Below are 12,924 nucleotides of genomic sequence, written 5' to 3'. Positions count from 1 at the left end.
ACTCAAGCCCTGATTCAATTTTAGATTTTCAGTTCCCAATTTTCGATTTGTTTTTTCTTTTTTTAATTGCTACCATGCTTGTCTCTGTGCGCTAGTGTAGTGCTGCAGCCATCCACAAACGCAATGAGGTTTGGTGCAAGCGTGTCATGAAGGGCTGCCACAAACTACTATTTTTGCTAGTCAACTAATCACCAACAGTAGCCGCAATTAGTCAACTAATCGGATCATCTGTAAATCGCGGCATAATTGTACCAGGCTCTTATATGACCATCGGTAGGTTACAGCTTCTGTTATTTAAGGTATGCACAAAAGAAAAATAAAGACAATTAAAATGAAAGTACATTCAACTTGTATTAAACTCTGCAGCTTGTACCGGCGTTCCTGACATGTTTATAGTAAATGATGGAGTAATTGAAATTGAAGGCAATACTGTGGCCTGAATATTTTTTTTTCTGTAAATGTTGACTGCATTTTAAACGGGACCAAAAACTATACACTATGAGTTGCACTAACATGAAACTACCTATAAATACAAAAAAGAAATACTTGGGGACATATTTCACTTTTCTTGGGCACCAAGCCTCTTTTAATGAAGAAGGGAGAGAATCATGGGTAAACTTAGGAAAAAGCACTGTGCTAAATAAGACTAAACTAAACACTTCACACTTTTTAATTTTGTTTTTATTTCACCTTAATCCAAAATGTTTTGTTTAGTTTTCTTTAATATGCATAATGTGATCTACACATTCAAAATGTGGTATGCACCCGGAATAGAAAAAAAACTTGAATAATTAGGAGGAACATAATTTTTTTTAGTACTCTTAATTTGTATATTCTAACAACTTATGTATGTTATGTATTTTATTATTAGGTGTTTTTCCATTAAGGGTTTGTGGAGAATAGGTCATGTTGTGGTAATTTAGAGTGGTGTGATTTCCGTGTTCCTAAACGCAACACTCGGGACGTGCTCTCAGTGAGGCACTCACGGTCAGCAAGAGAGGCTCTCTTGCTGTTTGATGTCAACGGCGGGTATACAACAACTGTGTTTTGGTTTTTAATAAACGTCAGTCTGCTGAGCAATTCCTCGCTAGTACACGCTACAATACCGTATGTATATATATATATATATATATATATATATATATATATATATATATATATATATATATATATATATATATATACTCATATATATATATATATATATATATATATATATATATATACACACACACAAACCTACACATATGTATATCTCAGACCAAATTGCAGCCCTCTGAATCATAATCGAATTGAATCATGAGATGGCAAGCGATTCCCACACCAAGACGCGCACATCAAAATGTTGATGTTGCTGAAGATGATGTAAAAGCAGCAACCAAGCTGTGCTTGTTTCTCTATACACAGGCATGTACATTTGATAGAAAATTTAGATCATTAATATGTGTAAGGTTGAATAATAGTGAGAAGGTTGCCAATGCATTGACAAAATCACTTCCAAATCTCGTAGGAAAAACACCTTTGAGCCAGAGCTGAAGCATTACAAGTGATCTTCCAGCAATTTATTTGAAGCCATTCTTTTGCTCGGGTTGCATGTGCCAAATGGGGGTGAAATTGTGTGTGACAAGCCCTGCTAGTTTGGGTTAACATTTGAGTGACACTGGAGACATGAAAGAGCATTTGCTTAGGTGCCATCTGTTTGTCTAACCATCTTTTCTCCTTTAGCTTTGGCGTGTATGTGTGAGAAGCTTTTTTTGGAGGGTGTGGGAAGTGGAGAAGTGTCTTATCAACTAATTAATTTAAACTAATAGATTATTGTGTTACATAAAACAACGGCCACCCTGGTGCGATCCCTTTGTAAAACTCCCCTCCATTCTTTCCCTAAAACCTCAAAGGTATGTGAAAACAAAGCAGAAGGAGGAGATGGTGGATCTTGACCGCTGATCAAGAGCAACTGTTTGACTCTGAATCACAGCTGCAATGCAAGGTTTCATTAAGGCGACGGACAAAGAGGGCAAGCCATGGTTTCATGAAGGTTAATCCACCCTCAATGATGTGCAGCGCTGCGGCTTTCGCCCTCTGTTGGCCGAAGGGACGGAGGTCTTTATGCTGACTGTCACCCTATCCCCTCTTGTCCTTTCTGGCTCTCTCTGCACTCCCTGCACCTTTCATCCAGTAATCCAGGCCTACGGGATCTGAGCAGCCCTAGACATAATTACCCTCCTCTTCCCAAGGGGCCCCAATGCTTTCTTGTCCTGCTCTGTTTCATTTCACTTTGCTTTTTCTTACATGATCCCAATGATGATCTCCAACTGTCATCATAAAGCAGCCACATAATGGCCCCTGCGATCTTAACACTCCGTCAAACACCACATGGCTTAATTAACTGACCTTTTAGTTTCTCTCTCAGCAAATGTTCACTATTACTGCTGGCCAGTGTAGCTACGTGCAAATAGCAGATCCTTCTCCCTCTCAGTTGCAGAGGGAAAGGTTAACAAAAAAACCAAACATTTTGTCACTTTGGGATTTTTTGGAAAGAGGAGGGGGTCATCATTACAGCGTTCAGAACCGAGGCCCTTGTCACTCATTCATGATGGACACGCATCTCTAAGCAGAAGTCCGCCTCCCTAAACAACAAAGGAACCCACAGAGGTGCCCCCGCCACTGCCCGGTCACAAAGGGCCTCTGGGTTTATTCGTAATCTCTTAATGAACTGCAGAGGAGAAGAGGGAGCGCGCTTTTTACATAAACCATGTAAAGCAGGCCTCTCTTTTGTTTCTCCCTCCCAACTACAAAATGGATTAGAAGGAGGCGTGTGTGTTAGAAAGACTGTGGTGAGGAGAATGTGGCGGTTGGGTGTTTCCTTTTTTCTTGGGAGGTTCATGCATAAGGGCAGTACACATAACAATAGGGTTTAATCGACATAGCCGTGGGCCTTGTGGATGGATTTTTTTTTCCATAGATGCACACATGTAGCATGCATAAAGAAAGCTATAGAGCCAGCTTTGAGTTTCCTTTCTCCACTACCCCACCTACACACAAAGCCATTAGACTGGCCTAGAGCCCTCATATTTCCAACGTTCATCCTTCTTGAATGGCCAAAGAGGCAGACCACGACAAACTCAAAGAGAAGAAAACATTTGGTCTGTCGAGCATATTGCTAACCTGCTTGATAGAGATATTCAAGAGGCATGAGGACTTTCCATAAACTTCCAAATTAAATAAGAAACTCAATTAGAGTTTAGGTGTTGTCATATTTTTTTTTTCTATTAACAAAGATTTGTCAAAACGGCTGCAAGAATAATCATGTTTTGTGTTTTTTAAGAGAGAGCAATCTTGGTTGATTTAAAAAAATCGTATACCAAGTTACAATTTTGAGCCTCTAGACATTGTTAGCATGTTTATTTTAAGCTATGAATTTAAATTACAAGGCAGTACTCACTCTATTGTTGCCGTGAGCACATAAAGGGAAAGTATCCCAAACAGAATTCAGTCAATGATATCACAGTCTGACCCTTTAGCCCTGAAATACACACAGGACAAAAAGAATGCGCACATGCACGCGCTAATTCAGCGGAATGTTTGCTGCGTTAGTGGCAGTCGGGGAGCTAAAATTCCATGGTCAGACAAGCATCACATTTTCAAAATAAACGTTGATAAGCCACACAATTTTAATGCTCCCTGTATTAAAAACAGACTTATATTGTTGTCCTTCCTTTCATTTTCTATATTGCTTATTGTGTGGTGCGTCACAAGGAAGCTAATAGGTCATATACCAAACAATGAAATGCCACAAGACATTACATGTCCACAAATAATGTTGTTTGAAAAGCAACAAATGAAACCTTAAAAAGCTATTATGGATGAACTTCTTCCATAGGTAAAAAAAAGGTGACTGATCTGCTGGTGAGTCAATAGCTGGCCAGCCTCTCTATCTATAGAGGTGTTGGGACACAGTTGAGACTAAAAAACAGGCCCATGGTTGCTGAGTGCACAACACAAAGCTCAGACCCGTACACCATGCAAATACTCTCTGTGCACCTCACCAAAAACGTCAAAGAATGTGGGCGTATAGATACAATTTACAGTCAATTTACTTTTATTTATAGCGACTGCATGGAAACAGAGAACCACTGAACAGCCACGTTGGATATCGAAATAGCAAAGGAACAGTGATCTGATGTAGATTGATCTGAAATTGGCGCTCACCACAATGATAAAGCACAGCAGACTGATTGGGACGTACACATTTTTGTTGTGAATAAAAATGTGTTATACTGGTGGATTGTGTATTTGCATTTTGATTTGCTTGATTTAACAAGTATGAATTGAGTGGGTAGATATTATTTGTCACTGGTAAATTATGAATTGGATAATCGGATAATTGGATAACTAGGACACAAATAGATTGTTTTTTTTTTTTTAAATATATATGTGCACCCTGACTAAATGTATGGGCCATAAATTGAAAGGTACGTACACGTGGTATGTAGGAAAACATAACATTAAGTTACTACTCCTCCGTCAATATGAAGTAACCTACTGCTTAAGTATTCCCCCTCACCCCCAATGAAAATACTCTTTTTTTTCCTGCACTCAGTGAAGCACACAGGACGTTTAGCTTCGACATAAACTTAATTGTTCCGGAATGACATTTTGGTGGCTCTTGTGGACCGATCGAGCGCCAAAGCATCCGCGGAATTAAGCGAGGCAAAGTTTATACATGCACGCAATTCCCCCGCGTGTCTCCCTAAATTGGGCTAATCAACACCAAAAATGTTTGATTCTGCCCAAATATAAACTCATTGAAGGCTTTCATCAAATTAAGTCACATGTAATTAGTCAACAATCCGAGCACTGGCGCAATTTGGAAAGATGTTTTGTACCACAACCAGGGTCGAACAGAATTGCATATACACTTCATTAATCAAATTAAACAGTACACAACCACAGACAACAAACAGCTAATGATGAATACCACTGTTTAAGATAGGTACTTTGTATGCTGCACGGGTGCGATTTAACGCACCGCCCGTCGGGCAAAAAGCCGACCTCTGCAAGTAGCCGAAATATCATCCACCAGCCAACCAACTGATATAATGCAAAGGACGCCATCGTGTCCTTCAAATGATCAGGTTGAAAGTTTGGATTATTTACGTTACTTCCCCATAATGTAATGCGCAGCCATATATTGGCACGTCGTTTACGTAGACGCAAGTGACGAACCTGCAAAAGGATGGGAATAAACTGTAAGTGGAATTGATTATGTATTCCTAAATAAATAAACAATTAACTTCTTTATATATATATATATATATATATATATATATATATATATATATATATATATATATATATATATATATATATATATATATATATATATATATATATATATATATATTATATATATATATATATATATATTATATATATATATATATATATTCTTTTCTTTTTTTTCATTATCATTTTCAGCATACTCAGCGCACTACTGGTGGCTGTTCAACGTGTGTGCGTGTGTGGTGGGGGGGGCGTGTGCGTGTGTGTGTGCGTGCGTGCGCTGTTTTGCAAGCGTTGCAAGCGCGCGTGTGTGCGTTCGCACTTACTTGGTATTTGTTGTGTTCCAATAAATTGACTCCAAGATGAGCGCCCGACACAAGTGTACTTTGAAGACCAGAACGAGAACTCCCAAATAATATCTCCACATCGAGTCCCCCATGTTTGGTGTGTCTCCAGGTGGTTGCACGATTTTTTGTCCAAATAAAGACACTTGTCCCAAAAATTTATTGGAACGACAAGCTCTCCCGAATGGAAAATGTCGTTTCTTTGACTTTGTATCCCGATCCAGTGGGGATGCACGCTGACCACAGACACCGACGCGGTCTACACCATCGTCAGGAGCGAGACCTGCTTCACAAAGACGCACAGGCGCTGCGTATATTCTCCTCTGCTCAGAGCGCGCACTTGAAGCCGTCGCTATACATTCCTCAGAGTGAACAAGTAGTGTTTGCAGAATGAAAAAAATAAATCCCTTTTGTCTGAGTCCAGATATTCGCGTCAAATCCAAAGCAGCAGCAGCAGTAGCAGAAGCAGCGTAAACGGGAGCGAAGACTAGCGGTGGAATGCAATGCTAGTCCCCCTTTCAGATGACGCTGGTGGTGATAAGCAACAAATTGTGGCTAACAGCAGCAGAAAAAAACGAAAAGGACGAAACAATGATGATGGTCAAAATGAAGAAAATGATCAAACATAAGAATGAAATAAATCAAAAGAGCTGATGTGAAAGTTCTCATAATAGAGGTCCACGGCCAAATGTTGCAGATCCGTTCCAGACAACCGCGGACGACGTGCGGATCACGCTTGTTCTCAGCTCCGAAACCTGGATAGAAAGTAACTGGGGGAAACCGCGAGCGGATATATTAGGTGGAGTCGGGTTAACCAAGACCCCGCCCATCGGCGCTGCTGATTGGTCCCTGGGCGGGGAAGTCAACACAAGTCGACTGTCAGTCAAGCAGGGCGACTGGTTCAGTGAGTGCTGTGCGAGTGAGGGAGAGAGAGGGAGGGAGGGAGGACGACAACTTTACTCAACTCACCTATGTCAAGCCAATGATTTGCAAGATTAACATATGCATAGATGTTACATATATCGGAGACCAAGCCAATACTTACAAATTAAATTCAAGTGACGTCATGTAACATTCGAGTATCCGTAATTACAAGATAAACTCAAAACCTTTAAAGAAAGAGTAATAATAATAAATAAAAAAGACACGGGAGGGACGGGGGGATGGGGCGGTTGGTTCAATTGCTTCTGGTCTCATAATCAGGGCCATGGGCCAACCCGTGAGTCGGTACCGTGAAGCACAACGATTCAAAGTGCCTCCCATGGGTGCAATTGAGAAAAGAAAAAAAGAAGTGCAATTGAAGGCAAGGTCGAGTTTTTCAAAAGGCAAGAGCACCCACTAGCGGAAATGCCACACTGAATGAAAGCAAAAGAGTGCTGGACAGAAATGAATTTAATTTAGTATATGTGTATGAAACTTTACGAGACTGAACTCAACAAATTTAAGTAGACTACTAGATTTTGTGGAAAATAAGTTGGACATGACCACTAATTACACTTTTTAAAGTAATAAAGTCCACGAAATTATTACGGAACATACTTTTACCCGGTACGTTTTTTTAAATATAACAAGCAAGATATTTCATAGACGAATTATTCAAACAGTCCTTGTTCACACTGAATTTCATTTAATTAGTCTAGCCTTACTTTGACGATCTCATTTCACAGGCACAAACACACTCGCAAGCAAAACGTTGGTGATAGTCTTCCATTAGAGCACACCTCAGATATACCAACGTGTGAAGATCTGGCACTTTTTAACAACTTAATTTGATCAGGGCCGTTCAAAGGCAGCCGCTGTGGATTGCGTTTGTTTGCCCAGCCAATAAACAAGTTGATGTTAACACCAGGGAGAAAAAATCAGGAGTCCGATGCCACTTGTCCTGCTACGGAATTAAGACAAACAAAGCCACAAGGTTTATAAAAAAGAAAAGAAAAAAAAAGAAACTGGATGTTTATTGCATCTGCTTGCTTGACCGACCGGTGAATTAAAAGATTTCACAGAGGAATTAAAGGGAACTGTCACCAATTGTATTAGATTATTAGTTACAGTCGAAAATCTGAGCAACTTTAGTTTTAAGATGATTTTTGTTGTTGTTGGGGAGCATATACGGCTAATTTAATGCAGTTATTATTAGTAACTCAAATCTGCCTGCATGCACAGTAAATTACTGAAAAATACATTGCCACGATCAGCATGTTGCTAAAATGTTTCAAATTTGATTGATCACTTTGTAAATCGGAACACGTCGTCATGCATCCCATATGGCAAATGGCCTGACCCATGCCTGAAGGCGCTGGAGGACACGCGAACATTACGGCATTTATTTTAAATTAATTTAATTTAACACTTTGATTTTTTTTTTAATTATATGTAGGCTACTCAGTTTCACATGTTTGCATAAACGCTTCACTGAATTATAACTTGCATTGAAAGCAATGGCAAACTCATATTCTAATTCAACGCCTGTATTTGTGTAAAGTGGGGCGGTGGAAGCGAACTTCGTAAAATGACTGACAACTATATTTACTGAGGCTCTGCTCTACCGAGCACCGAATGAGCAGAGGAGTCTTAAATCCGACAGAATATGGGAGCACCGACCGGGCTGGTTTTTGCTTCTCCAGCTGACCGTTTAAGTGCGTGTGGCTTTGGGTAACGTCAAATCAGCTAATAAACACGCGTGTACTGTATAATTAAACTTGGAATTAACATACGTTTCTTTAAAATTTTAATATTGTTCATACCTGTATTGGATGTATGTGTAAAATTTGTTATAGCTTTCATCCGGGGGGAAAAGTGTGGGGAAAAAGTGTTAAAAAAAGAAAAGTTTATCAGCAAAACCTTCGTCACTTTTTATGACGCAAACCCACCCACATTCATCATTAGATCCATAGCAACGTGCTTAACAACGAAAATGCAAATGTACGGCAAATCTCCGGTAATCTTCGGCGAGTGAGGTCGTTATACTGCATTGTTGATTGTCCCGTTAACTGCTCTTTGCCTCTGTTATCGCGTTTTTCGGCGAAATGCCTCGGCGCTGTGTGGCGATGCATTGTTCACGTTCAGGCCAACAGTTGTTTGACCGGCCAAAAGATCAGAATATGGCACGTAAATTGACCAGTTTGTGTTACAGTTCTACTGCCTTGGCTTCCACATTATATGGCCTCATGATTCCAGCTGTGGATGTTCGGGCAATGCAAGTCCAGTAATTTTGTTTTTCTGCAGATTCGTCACAAGCAACATCAAAACTGTTCCACTGCATTCCTGTTCAATTATGAAATAAACATTTTCAACAAAACGTCTCGTTTCCACTCCTGACTGGTTGCAAGAAATTGTAAACATAGTAAAAAATACAAGTATAAAGGTAGAGAGTTTACAGTATTTCAACACGTGATACCAAGGTTGCAGCATCCAACCGGAGGGAGTCACTGTACGCCAAGAGCTAAGTACGACTGTTCATGAACATGCCAGGTCCTCTTGGAAAACTTCCAATCAAGTCAATCTTACCATATATTCCCTCGCATTTTATGGTTTATTAAATATACCTTAGTTGTGCCTACTAGTACTCACAATGTGACAAGAAATAACGCTACGCATTGTGACAAGAAATAATGCTAATTTGACAATACACCAACCCATTATCCTCCTGACGACCAGCGGGAAAAAAATTGTCCAATCACTTTTATTTTGAAAATCCCCAATATTTGTAAAGTAATTGGAATACTGAAAAAGAGTTTTTTGAAATAAAAACATTTTTATTTTTAAGCTATGATGTGTCCACAACAATGGACATTGGAACTCGATACAGGTGAAATAGAACTTTGTTGGCAACCAGTTCGACAAACAGAAAATATCAAAAAGTCAACATGAGAGGGCTCAACATAAACGCAACTGGCCATTATCTCTTCTTTGTCTTCAGCTTCTTTTGTTCTTATTTGGTATGATACTTCAAACAGCAATTCTCTTTCTTGGAAACACAAAGGAAACTCTTGCACTTTGTGCACATCACGTATGTTTTACTGTTGCAGCCGGATCTGCGACACCTTGATGCATGTGCTTCATCCATTATCTCTGGAAGATGGATGGCACTGTAGTGTCCCAGAGCTGCATTTGGCTGTCGTTTCCATTTTTGATGTGGAGGAGTATAGTCATCTTCGGTGTCACTTGCGATTTCTGGCTGGGCTTGAGTAATTAACTTTTCACCAAGGAGTAGTTTGAAGTCAAGGACTTTCATTGGTTTCTTCCCTAGACACTGCCAGTCACTCTTATACTGAAGCCAAGAGTTGGTGATTGCCAGGTCAAAATAGTGGAAAATTTCACACACTGTCCATTTCCTAGTGCGAGAGGCCATCGTGTAGAAACTCAACATTCGGTCGACTAGGTCCACACCACCCATGTTGGTGTTGTACTCTGCAATTGCCACCAGTGGCCTTGTTAGCTGGACAAACTTTTTTTTTGTCTTGGACCATCTTCTGCATGCATCCTGAGGTTCAACCCCATAGGTAGACGATGCCATGACCACTGCTTTGTTATCCAACCACTTTATGACAGCAAGTTCAGGTGTGCTTCCTCTCACCACCATCTCTGATGACCCTCTTACTTTCTATTTGAAGGGCTTATCACCTATTATCTTGCAGTCCTTTGGAACCCTGATATTCATGAGAGTTCCAGTCCCTGTCAGTCCTTTTGCCATCAGTGTCAAGAAGGTGGATTGTTGTAAAGTACCTGTCAAAGAACAGGTGGGTGCCTTGGGGAACGTCCATCAATCCATTATCTATACCGCTTGTCCTCACAGGGGTCGCGGGCGTGCTGGAGCTTATCCCAGCTGTCTTCCGGCAGTAGGCGGGGGACACCCTGAATAGGTTGCCAGCCAATCGCAGGGCACACAGAGACAAACAAACATCCGCACTCACAATCACACCTAAGGGCAATTTAGAGTGTCCAATCAACTTACCTTGTATGTTTTTGGAATGTGGGAGGAAACCGGAGTTCCCGGAGAAAACCCACGCAGGCACGGGCAGAACATGCAAACTCCACACAGGGAGGCCGGAGCCGGGATCAAACCCACGACCTCTGAACTGTGAGGCGGACGTGGTAACCAGTCGTCCACCCTTGGGGAACAGACTCTGTTAAGTAAAGAACAGCTTGTTCTCCAATGCCCTTTCCTCCTGTCACTGCGAAGGTAGTCTTGCCTTGATAGACCACAAAGTCCAAGACTAGACCAGTACAGCCAATACAAACACCTTCAGTCCAGGTTTGCCGGGTACATACTGACGCACTGGGGCTCGACCAGTAAAAGGAACTAGTCAATGCACAATTTCCCCGTTCTGGGCAAACTCAGACATCCTTGCCTTACTTTGGTAAAAGGGGCCTGATTCTCCACAAGAGATCACTTCTTTTTAACTCATCTGAAAAATCTAGGTCGTTGACAATCTTGATAGAATTTCTCAGTTTGTAAAACCGCTTTCTGGTCATGGATTCTGCCACAATTTGGACTCTAGTATTAAGGCCCAATACATTTGAATGTTGGGATATCCTAGACAGCCCATGTAAATAGAATTCACAAAGATTTCTGAATTTCCATCAACAATTTGGAGTACAATTCTCTCTGCTTTTGAGAATGACTCTCTTTATTATCATTTGAAAAAAAGGAGCAACATAGAGTAAATAATTACAAATGTACACTCAGGACGACATTTTTTAAACATTTAAATACTAGGCTGAAATACAGTTAAAACAATTGAAACAACACTTTAAACAATGCTAGGCCAGTGGTTCTCAAATGGGGGTACTAGAAGGAACTTCAGGGGGTACTTGAGAATTTAAAATGTTTTAAAAGTTGCTGCAATGAAAAAGAAAAGAAAAAGAGCTTGATCACAACAGTTGCATCCTTGCCACCAAGAATGACAAAGATCTCAGGAAAGCACAAGGCCAAGTGCCTCGCTAAACGCAAAAAGACTCAGTTCAGTGCAAGTGTTGACACTTGGTAATGCTGTCAGTCTTCTTTTTAATTATTAAACAGATATTTTCTGACATTATTTTCGAAAATTAAGTGAGAACATGTTCTTACTGTGATCGCAAAGGAGGACACATTATTGAAAGTTATTCTTGTGCACAAATCTTAATTAATTTTGCTCTTTTTTTAAGTTACATCTTTTAATTTCAAAATAGTTCGAGATATGACTCCTAACAGAGTTCCATAGTTGAATAAATCAGAAATTGATGGCATAGCTTGCTGCTTTGTCTTTTTCATTTAGAACTGCTTTGCGCAAGTTAGGGGGTACTTGGCTGAAAAAAATATTTCACAGGGGGTACATCAATGAAAAAAGGTTGAGAATCACTGTGCTAGGCTAATAATCATAGCCTATTTAGCTTACCCTTCTTCCAATGTCCGTCGATCGAAACTCCCTACCGAAGACTGATTTGACAGCCTGCTCTGCCAAAATGTCCTACCTTTTGTGAAACTTCCTTCTGACCAAAGGCTAATTTGACAGCCAAAATACTACCGTGCGCTTTCAGCTTGTTTTGATGCACTGATAGGTAGAAACTACCTGCTTTCACCTCTGTGTACGTATTTTCTTAAAGTGGAAATCAACCCAAACACATTTTTTCAAGAATATGTTCCCAGCAAGCCCACTAGTTGAAACATGGCATTCTGATGAATATTGCATTTGTGGAATATGAGTTGAGCAGCAAAATCCTCCCCGTTTTAGTCATCTCAGGGGGCAGCCATTTTTCACTTCTGTCGACTGAAAATGACAAGTAATCACAAGTGCTCAGGGAACGACCCATTACGGTACGGCTCAGCTTCAGAAAAAGGGTCAGCTGTTTTAGTACATTGACGTTAATAAGACGACTAGGACGTTGAACTGACCTGGCCAGTAATGTTATTGATATCATTCATTATCCAATCCGCTTATCCTTACAAGGTTTGCGGGCGTGGTGGAGCCTATCCCAGTTGTCTTCAGGCAGTAGGCGGGGTACACCCTGAATTGGTTGCCAGCCAATCGCAGGGCACATAGAGACAAACAAACATTCAAGACTCACACCTAGGGGGAATTTAGAGTGACCTACTGTGCATGTTTTGGGAATGTGGCAGGAAACCGGAGTACCCGCAGAATGCCCAAGCAGGCACGGGGAGAACATGCAAACTCCACAGAAAGGCCGGGCCCGGATTCGAACCCACCGCGCCTGCACTGTGAGGCCGACATGCTAACTAGTCGACCACCGTGCTTGTTATTGAAACCAAACTACACATATTGCTGCTCATGTATATTGCAATGAGGGAATATTGTAA

General features: G+C 40.6%; 1 protein-coding gene across 1 annotated transcript in view; it reads right to left on the bottom strand.

Annotated features, from left to right (window-relative positions):
• efnb2a (ephrin-B2a) overlaps window positions 1-6,378 on the bottom strand; it is a 33,015-nt gene extending 26,637 nt beyond the window's left edge. Inside the window, exon 1 of the mRNA XM_086052245.1 lies at window positions 5,610-6,378. Coding sequence (XP_085908371.1) covers window positions 5,610-5,722 — 113 coding nt within the window. The 5' untranslated portion in view covers window positions 5,723-6,378. The remainder of the gene's footprint in view (window positions 1-5,609) is intronic.
• Between the last annotated feature and the right edge of the window lie 6,546 nt (window positions 6,379-12,924).

Source organism: Filicampus tigris, chromosome 14 (genome assembly GCF_054856515.1).
Source record: "Filicampus tigris isolate MCC_2025a chromosome 14, RoL_Ftig_1.0, whole genome shotgun sequence".
Classification (NCBI taxonomy): domain Eukaryota; kingdom Metazoa; phylum Chordata; class Actinopteri; order Syngnathiformes; family Syngnathidae; genus Filicampus; species Filicampus tigris.
This window is presented reverse-complemented; position numbering and strand designations above follow the sequence as displayed.